Consider the following 10,637-nt stretch of genomic DNA (forward strand, 5'->3'; position numbering starts at 1 on the left):
TCGTATTTCAATTGTCCATGGGCAATATATTATGCACGTCAGCGGCGAGAAGGGTAAATTTATTGAGTGATAGCTTGGCATGATGGTGTTGATTTTGTGTGAAATATGTTTAAGAAACTGTTTATAACGATCTTGATCGGAAACTTTACTCAATATGAGCTCCTCATTTTAAACATTCGCCCAGAAGCCCATATTACGAAGAAAGCGTGGTTAGCTTATATTGTGAAACAAGTAATCGGAGCATGGCTTCGTTAAGTTGGAACAATTTCTATTTTTTGCGGCTGACAGTATAAAAAGAATATGTGCGGCCGGATTTTATTTTAGAATGCCTTTCATGAAAAGTCACTTCGAAGTTCCTGGCTAGGCACATGGCGGAGAAAACTCCCGAAAATCTCTAACCCATGCTCCGTTTACTTGTTGTTTCACCTGTACTCTTCTTAGTCAGCTAAAAAATATCTAACCTGAAAGCCAGCACCGACAGTATCAGTGATTTAGAGCTGCAAAGGCGTCGAAGCCAAAAAGCGCCATGGTCCCGCTAAGTAGTATGGCCTATCAGTTTATGGGCAGAATATAATGAGACTAATGTGATGTAGATAAAAAATAATCAGTTTAGGTGTTACAAGGCCCTTATTCTGAAACGCAGAGATTAACAATAGTAATAAAAATGGTGACATTAAGGTATGAAATGCGTTAGGAGTCTCAAATCGTGCCCTTTGGGAGGCTACTGAGGTATGGGCTGCCGTCTTCAGTCCCAAGAGAGCTGAGGTTATGCGTAGTAATAAATGGGCCCGAAAAGCTCTACACTGCGAAAGTAATAAAAAAGACGATGCGGAAAAAAACATGGTTTCATGCCCCAAAAACCGAAGTGAGTGCAGACTAATTGCGCATGTACACATCTCACTTGAATGATCAGCGCCTGCTGGTGTTAAGGACTGTTGAGGTTGGAAAACCTGAAGGGTTCTTGGACTGAGGAACCACCCCATTGCTTTTTCGAAATCAGCAAGTTTACTCTCTGTCTTTTCATACCATTGGCAGACTGGTGTTTTTGTGGCGTTTAAATATATAAGAATGCCAGCCTGATGTGGCCAATTCTCAGTTCGGTTGTAGGTATTCTTACGAGGGGTAGAGATGCAGTTAAATATGTATTTACACTATGAAGAAAGCAGAAACTATGCCACCGCTGACAACCCAGTACACCTGATGCTACACTAAACCATGTATTCCTCTTACTCGAGCACCAAACCCCGCACATTCACTGCTTCTTCCTAAGCCGGTAAAATGTTGAGCCAAATTATTTTGATTTAAGTGCCCCGTGATACGAACCCCCGGCGGTATTAGTGCCATCCCGGCAATGTCGGGTATCGGCGTCCGCTGTCTTCAAGGACTTGCCACGTACGACGTGAACAAAAGCCTGGGCAAGCTCCACTAACAAGAAACCTGGGGAGGGGCGAAGCATGAACTGTATAAGTGTATTCTTGGCGCCTTGGGTGGTTTTGCCAACGGAGATAAAACCGTTAAGGGATAAGAGTATACAGCTTTGCTGTAAAAGTCTATTGTCTTTGAAGCATGAAGCTCTCTAACTCAAGGCGTAAACGAGTGTCCCGGTGCTTTTTTAGTACCCGTTACGTTCTACCGCGAGGCGTAAACGAGTTTCCCGGTGTTTTAGTACCGTGACTACATGATACTGTGACTACGACGACGACGACGACTACAGGAGACGCCAACATACCCAGCACCTAAGGGGCTCCGCCCCTATTATCTGTAAGTAACCACGCCTTGCAGTATAGGCGTAACGTGGGAGATTTAATAATTCACGTTGGTGACTTCTGCAAAACGCGATAAGAATAGGTGTTCCGGACAATACGTTGTTCAGACAGCCTTACTCGGCTAAATGGAGTCAACGGACAACAGGGGCTGATGACTAGAAATGCTTCACACGTTGTCGGCGGTTATAGATGGTCTTTTGAGTGACTTAAAATGACGAAGTGCGAGTGCGGGAATTCGGCCGGGCATGGTCAGCACAAGCAATTGCCTCACGGGCGTATCCCGACAGCAGAGCTGGAAGGGCGGCACCCGCGAACAACAGGGTATCCGGTGGTACCATAGGCTCGCGGTCGTAGACAAGGTCAAACGAAGAATAACAGGCCGTTCTCTAGCGGTATGAAGTGAAGCAGTTAGTTACGTATGGCCGTGTGGCGTCGCAATCCCGATGATTGCCATAAATGCAACACAGGAGCATGTCTCTCAAAGCACAATTGAAACGTTCGGATAGTGCATTTTTTTGCGGATAGTAGCCGTCGTTACCTTGTACTGGGTGCAGCAAGCTATGGGGATGGGGTTACCTTCAGCAACTCTTGATAGAAAGTGGCATCCGCGGTCATTAAGAAGCTGTGCATGCAACCCATGATGGCGAATGAGGTTTGAAAGGAAAAAAATTACACCATCTTCCCGTAGGAGAACACTGAGTAGTATGCGAAGTTAGACTGAAGTTCCCATTAGTTTTCAGTTCGTCGTTTCCGTTGACGTTCAGCTTCGCGTGCCCTTGTGGTATCAGTAGCTTCTTGACGTAGTTTGAATGAGTGAAGGACATAAGGTGCGGTCGTAGCACATGCTCCCGTCTCGGTTTGTAGCGCAATGGGAAGAGCACCACGTACCTCCCGTTGCGTCCAGAGAGTCGTGGGATCGAAACCGGGCGCCGCCTAACTGTTTCTTTTTATAGTGGACTGCGCTGACGTCCTCCGAAACACTGACGGGGCTGACGAGCCGCGCATGCGCAGTAGAGTACAGACGGCCCACGACAAGGGAGGGAGGGACACAGCTCCGAGCATGAGATGCTCCGCATCTAAACATCAGCCACTTCAGTAGCGCAGCTGGTCGAAAGCGCGTGTCACAATCTGTAGCAGCAGCGATCCACTTATTTCACAGTACCCCGACAACTTTTGTCAAGATATAGCGGTGCTGCTCACCATGACCCGGCAGGGGCGTACGGCTGGGCCAGGTGGCGCGCCGGAGCGATACTAGCAGCGCTGCGCGCGGCGGAGATCCGCCCTAGATTGCCGTACGCGCACCGAGCTGGCGTGCGGCCGCTGCTGGTTTTCAATGGCGACTAACACGTTGGCATTCTACTGCGGCTTCCTTCCTCTCGAAAACTGTGAGCTATTTTTTAGGGAGGCGACCCTGAAGAAAGGAAAGCTACTCGTGAAACGTGTTCGCGGTGGAGGAGATAATACAAGCAGACGAGCATCAGCTGAACGCCAAGTGCGTTTCACAAGTGCAAGACAACGTTGTCTACGATGTGCGTCTGAAGGTAAACGCTCTTTCTCTTTTTTGTGTTTTTTCTACCGCTCTTGTCGAATGTATTCGCGCTCAGAGGCTAAGTACACAAAGGTGGTGATACTAAATTGACTTTTCGCATGCAGATCTGCGCTCACACACGGTCCGCAGCATCCGGGACGTGCTCTTGCAAGGCGGGAATAACCGGCCGCTGTAAGCATGCCGCGGCTGTGTGCGCCTACGTGAATGAGGCAACTGACGATACCTGCACAAGCATACCCCAGCAGTGGGGAAAACCGTTGAAAAAACCCAAGCGGGACGTGAACAAGACCATCGCGGACCTGTTCCTAGGTATTTTGATTAGGAATGCATTCGCTCGATTCCTCTTTTCACCGTGGTTTCGTGATTGATTGATTATGAGGTTTAACGCGCCGACGCTACACAGACGACGAGGCGCGCCGTAGTGCAGTGTTCCGGATTAATTTTGACCACCTGAGGATCTTTAACGTGTGCCGAAACCTCGAACACACGGGCGTTTTTGCTTTTCGCCTGCGTCATAAAAGCGGCCGCCGCGGCCGGGAACCGAACCCGCTTTCTTGACATACCCTATTTTCGTGAACTTGAAAACTTATCCTCCTCATATTTCTACTGTTAAACCGAGTGTAAGCTGATTAGTTTCATGCTAGCAGCGTTGCATTCTTCGTGAAAGTAACACCGAAATCGCAATTTCTATGCAGTTGCAAGGGGCTGAGAAAAAATGCCGTCTCGAAGTATTTCTTTTTACTCTCCATACAGAGCTTTCTGAATGTTTCTAGAGCATCTCTACACAAAGGAAGTGTGTAAAACTTTGTTCTTCCTCCAAAAGTTACAGGGATAAATCAGTTTAAGTAAAAGTTCCAGTTATTCAACTAGGTGATTCAGAAATTCTCATGCCTGTATAGCCGCTTAAAAGGTAATAAAGCTCGGTCAGTGCGAAGTATATTAAAAAAACTAGGATGGAGCTAATAGTGTAAGTTTGTCTTTAATGACCACTGTTAACCTGACCGGAATTCTTTCTTCTAGCTGGACCCCTCACGTGTGCCAAGGACACAAGGCCAGAGTCACCCACCGATGTCACGGCTGTCTGTCTCGTACCACTTGCCGGGAAACGAATAGAGCTTGACGATGGGCTCTTTTCCCTTCGTGTTTGCGACGCTGTTGTGGCACCCATCTACACAACAATATTTAGAGCCCTGTCTTTTCCTCTTAGGCGCGCTATTTTTCATCACGGCGAAGCAGCAAGCAGCGTACTCCAAGCGAATCTGCGGAAGAGCGCACCCCGTGTGCGGCAATGAAATGGGAGAAAAGGCCGCCAGGGGAGGAAACGGCGCTGCATGCGCGCGGGGAAACTTGAGCCGTACGCCCCTATTATAAGGACAAGGCTCTATGTCTACCTCCAGTCTCACTAGATTCTGTGCATAAAGTTATCTACTTGTATTTACGCCGTACTCTACGGGCAGAAATACAGCGACCTTTCTTTTTTTGCGCGGCATCAAACCTTTCCGGTTGAGCTCTGCGAAATATCAAAAATACAAAAAATAGCCTCGAGAAATGATTCATAAGTGAGGTGTCGAAAAAAAAACAAGCTAGTGTCGCCCGATATCTTCCAAACTGAGCTTAGTCTCTGATGTTCGCAGAATTGTTCACTTAAATGTTAAGCAGAAAAGAAACTCGCTATAGAGAGTACATTGTGAGCTGATGTTTTCGTCTATTTATCCAGACTTTTTTCGGAGACCCAAACTTTAATGTAAATGAACTGAGCTCGTTTCGCTGTAAGCCCTATTTTCTCCTATCTGTGAATAATATATATGTTCAATCAAATATGGTTTTTCTGTTTGTAAAACAAATGTTTGCTTTTTTTGCTCATATTCGTAAATAATGGTGGTAACACTCAGAACATTTTCGCAATAAAAGGAAGCAGAGTAACAGGAAAGCATTTGTGACTACGACCTAGAAACACCCGCCGCGGTGGCTCAGTGGCTAATGCGTTGCGCTGCTGAGCATGAGGTCGCGGGTTTGATTCCCGGCCGCGGCGACGACTTTTCTGATGGAGGCGAAAACCAAAAACACCCGTCTGTACGAGATTTCGGCGCACGTTAAAGATCCCCAGGCGGTCAAAATCAATCCGGAGCCCTCCACTACGGCGCGCCTCATCGCCTGCGTTGCGTCGGCGCGTTAAACCCTACAATCAATCAACGCCCTAGTAACACACGAAATACATTCTAGTTCCCTTTATAGAAAGCTAATCTCGGGATATTACATTATACTGATTACAGACAATGGGCAGACCTCACGATCAACATTACGAAAATTGGCAATGAGTGTAAAAATCCAGGCGAGCTAAGAAAGCGGATGGAAATATTTGCTGGAATAAATCGACCAGGAACAACTAGCTCAGCAGTGCAATAGAGTTTAAACTATTCATAATCTTACCAGGAAATACACATACATCCTACCATGAAATTTTAAGCACGCATAATAAGAAAGCTTATGAAACTGTATACGCTATGTGAACGTGGTTGTTTCGTTACATATTTCTGGTAAGAATCCAACAAAAGGTAACCGCCACAATGGCTCAGGCTCAGTGGCTAAGGCGTTGCGCTGCTGAGGCAAAGACGCGTGTTCCATACCTGACGCGGGCGGTGGCGGCATTTTCTGGTGGAAGCGAACAGCGGTGGCGCCTGTTTGGACTAAATTTTGACGCACGTTAAAGACCTCTAGGGGGTCAAAATTAATCTAAACCCATCACCACTAGTGGTCTGTCGCCCGGACACGCAGGCACAAGAAACGAATCATGATCGGCAGCATTGGCAGTAGCAGGCTGTTACCGCTTACAGTTTCGCTCGGCCATCCGCACGCAAGATCAAGAATGAGTGCTGGAGGCGCAGTCTCCTGTACACTTTGTTCCTCCACAATGTATATTATTTTTCATTGGCTTATCACACTCATAAAGACACAAGGAAGCTGCGATTGTTTGCCACTGTTTAGCAGAGATCGATGGTCTCACAAACTTTCCTTAACAATATCAATATGTCAACATTACCTTAATACATTATCCAAATAAAGAAAGCTCACATTAACGCTTCAGGGGCCTAAACGAAAAGGATGCGCCCTGCTCCATTCACGCACGGAGAAACAAGCAGCATGGTTCACAATGCACATTAGCCGTTATACCCTGTGGCTTGACGAAACAAACCAAATTTGAATTTCTCTCGGCCGAACCAGTTCTTCCAGTCTTATGTGCACCTTTGTAAAAGATCTCAGTGTAATTGGGTACGTCTCGCTTCGCTGTTGTATACGGGACCTACGCGGCCACTTTTCTGTGTCATGGCCTTCAGAAATATTGCGGCCGCGGATAAAAATCCGTGCCGTGACGAAGTGCTGCAGAGGATAACGCAGCAGCTACTCCAACAGACGCTGTTGTCGGAGGCGTGCAACACAAAGCGATATCGGGAGTTATTCGCTCATTATTTTGTACAAGCGAGGAATTCCAGGGAAGACGCTTTGTCAACGTGGGTAGGTCACTTCGTCTTGAACACCGCAGTAGGAAACGATGGCCGTATGACACTGGTGAAACAGACACGCGATGCAAGCAGTGATTTTGCTATAGACATTGTTCATTGCAGCCAGCAGACCGGAAACGACCTCTTGGTAAAACGTTTGCACCTGCTGTCCTCGTAAGGGCGCCAATGAGTACAATTAGATGAGCACCGGAGTGAAATAATCAAAGTTTCGTCCCTGTTTGCATTGCATACACGGAAAAAAATAAACACTTTTGGTCATTTATTCAGGCGATATAGCAGTATTTCATTTACAAAGCCTCAAAGAAGAAAAAATACTAGACGACATTCACGGCGCCCGCAACGACTACAGCAGAGACACGTTTTCGTCCTGCATTGTGATTGGAGGAAGTCAAAGATTTTAAAGTAGATGCACACTAAATTGGGTGTGTGTTAATGTTATTTTTTTAGGGAGAGATTTAGTACTATTGGCCATGACATATGCGTCGTAATGTTGTTGTGGTGGTTTATTCCTGGGTTCAAACCAGTTTCGGATTCGCTACAGTGCAACACGTCCATGAGTTCCGACGTTACCTGTGAACGCCCATTCAGAAATCGCCATTTCCTGCTATTCCCATGTTTTACTTCAGAAATTGCAAGCATAAACCTCACAGCAGTGATTCTACCGGGAGTGTTGTTCCATGAAGTGACGAATGACAAGTCGAGGCGCACAGATTGCTGAACGCCCTCCGCGCCACCGGAGACGCTCAACTGGGAGACGTTTCTGTCGCACCTCCAGAGCTCGCCTGTCTCCTTTCTGTAGTACCTACCAGAAGACGAAGATGCCTGGACATACATCAGACGGTTGGCCAGTTAAAAGAAAACCCCCACCCAGGGTTTCCAACCCGCATAGTGCTCTAAGCTACTGGGCTGAGCTATGCTAGCAAACCAGACGTGGAAGGAATAGCGGTATATACTTCTCAAAGGCCTACCTTGGCATATACTTTGCTGTTTATTTCTCGGATTGCAGCATTACGAGCTGTTCAGCTCAATTTCTTGTACAACCCTTGAGCAGTAAGCTTCCCCCTGGCCCTGATAATATCAAATCACCAGCGAATGCGTTCCTTCTAGCAGAAGTGGTCCCAAATGTGTGGTGTGCTAGTTCTTCTAGTTCACCCTGCGAAAAAGTGCTTCGAGTTTTAAGGTTGAGGATAAATGTTTTATGTGCGCTAGTGTGGAGCTACTTCGACTTTATCGGCTTCACTAAGCTTGATACGGTCGGCAAACTAGCAAAATAAAATCACACTCTTCGAGGAAACAAACCTGTCGGGGCTCAATTTTAACTAAACGATCCACTGACTGTCGGACGCCCGGCGAGCGGCGCCGTAGGCGCAGTCAAGCCAAGCCGCAACACTAAGCGTAATACGAAATAAACAATAAATAATTGGAATAATTAATAAATATTCCAACAGCTTTCCAAAGAAATAAGGACGCACAAAAAAAGATAATTAAAATAATTGTTACGAATTCTCCTTAACTATACATGTCTATCAGTGAAATCAGCATAGCTGCCATGCAGTGATGTGTCACACTGGGGAGAAAAATTCTTATTTCGAGGTTCAGAAATTCCACACTCAGAGCATTTTTCCCACAGATTTCCGAAGAATTTGGGTCAGATTTTCTTGCATTCTTTTTTGCAGCTGATAGATGTTTACTCGGATTCCTGTTTGGTTGTTGGCGTTACCCAGCGCCACCTATGTCTTCGTTACGTAGCCTTCCGGACGCAGACGCCGTTCAAACAATCAGTTTCAGCGTGAACGAATATCCACTACACCTGAGGCACGGAACCATTTGACTAGGCATTTCACGTTTTGTACCAAACAGCATGTTAGCTTCGCTTCCTAAAGCTTTACTACAAAACTGACTGCATGAAAAAGAAATAGACATTGTTTGGTAATTTGGCTAACTTTGGCTCAGTGCCGGAACTGCTGGCGCCACCTCCTGTTGAAAGCATAATGACTAAGGCGCATCCGAAATACATTTTTGTATAGTTCGCAGGAATACGTGCGATCAGGCATGAGCCTTTCAGGATCCACCGCTTTACGCTCTACTACCTCTTCCTCTTGGATCATTCTTTCCTCTGTTCTCGCTCCTGTTATATGAACTGGATAGGAATCTGTCGCTTGCGGCTTGCGAGAACACGGCTACGAATATTCTAACATAAATCCGACGAAGTGTCAAGAGAAATTTTTAAAAGAAACAACGTAATAAATGATGCGAGGTCCGGTTTGCTGACACTATTTTTATTTTTTACTCCAAGACTCCTAAAATATGATGCATAAATTAAAGAATCCCCCCTTTCTCTTTCGCCAAAATCACAGCCGAAAATGTCCCGAAAAAAAGAAAATTCCCCGCAGGGAACATCACACCTAATACGCTTGTGACCCACTCCAATGGAAAAGGCTGCTAACCTATTTCATGCTGGTATTTTTGGGAGCGCTGAAAAAGCAGAAAATTGGTCACAAGAAAGGATTGTGATTACGTAATGTGCAAGCCATTTATCGAATGTTATTGACGGCGTAAGCTTCACTTTTAAACGTAAATATAACACCTTCATGAGCATTATTCCTGCTCACAAAAGTGTACAACACAACACGTCTGATGCATTGTTAAGCCTAGCAGCCGTTCGCTGCCCACCAATCCATTGCTGTAGTTCGCCACAATGACCGGCTATAAAGTCCTGTTATATAGTATCAGTTAAGTTTTTGGCATCATGTTATCGAGAATTTGCCAAAATTGTTAGGAAACTGAACTCATCACTGAATCAATAAACGTTGAGGCTGTAGTAAAGGCAAGCTAAAAAATGACGTCATGTAAGTGTCCACCATAAGGCAGTTTACGTGATCTGCGGTCAGTGCTGACAGCCATATTTTGCTATTGAAACAATCCTCGGAGGAGCAACATTGAAAATTGTTGCGTTTAGAAAAAGGAGCGGAAATGCCTGCTTCTAGATTAAAGCCAGGAAACGCTAACTCCTGGGAGGCACTATGCAGTTAAGCAAACACAATGACGACTTTTAAACGGAAATAGTTTGAAAAAGACACAGGTGGAAATATCTATGACGCTTCAAAATCCATGCTAAGTATTCTTTCAGCACACCAAAAAGGGGCTTTGAAAGGTATAACAGATTGATATATAAATTCTCCCTCAACAGCGCCATACCGGGCCATTCTGCCCTACCCCAAGCCAGAGTAAAAGTGTTGGTACATACCAGCGTCCCCATCTTCACCGCTGCTTACAACTACGACTGTAAGGAAAAAAACGATGCGGCCAAGTGTCATGACGAAGGCCGCCACAGCGTCCTTTAGAGTGATGAGTGCAAAGTGGCTGCTGTTATTTACTCGGCTTCTGAGGCTCAACTGATCCGTGACGCGCTACGCAGAAAAAAGCGAAAACAAAGGTTTGTGGAACCTCCATGGCCTGGATTCGTTGAAGCATGTGCCAGCGGTCAGCGCACTTCCCGACCTCGCACGTACTTTATACTGACGTTTTTCGCAGTCGACGCGATGTATAGCCTTATTCTCGGCGTTTTATTTTCGCTCCTTCGTTATTTTTTATCACTGACCTGAGAGACGTATGTACGGTCATACAAAAATGAAACGCGAACAAAAAAAACTTGGAGAGACACATGAGAATCCCTAGCCGTGTTACAGGCAAGAGCTCCGAGAGTTTATTTTCGACTATGAGAACGGTCACATCAATCCTACAGCAGGTTCTGACAGAGGCTGTCATCGTCCCTGAACAATTAGCGCAAGTGGCTACGTC

At 46.0% G+C, this 10,637-nt stretch overlaps 1 protein-coding gene across 1 annotated transcript in view; it reads right to left on the bottom strand.

Annotated features, from left to right (window-relative positions):
• Positions 1–10,331, bottom strand: part of LOC144169168 (uncharacterized) — a 35,541-nt gene extending 25,210 nt beyond the window's left edge. Inside the window, exon 1 of the mRNA XM_077698194.1 lies at positions 10,084–10,331. Coding sequence (XP_077554320.1) covers positions 10,084–10,153 — 70 coding nt within the window. The 5' untranslated portion in view covers positions 10,154–10,331. The remainder of the gene's footprint in view (positions 1–10,083) is intronic.
• Between the last annotated feature and the right edge of the window lie 306 nt (positions 10,332–10,637).

The sequence above is a fragment of the Haemaphysalis longicornis genome, unplaced genomic scaffold (assembly GCF_048455015.1).
Source record: "Haemaphysalis longicornis isolate Haplotype H1 unplaced genomic scaffold, Haemaphysalis longicornis Haplotype H1 scaffold_2, whole genome shotgun sequence".
NCBI lineage: Eukaryota > Metazoa > Arthropoda > Arachnida > Ixodida > Ixodidae > Haemaphysalis > Haemaphysalis longicornis.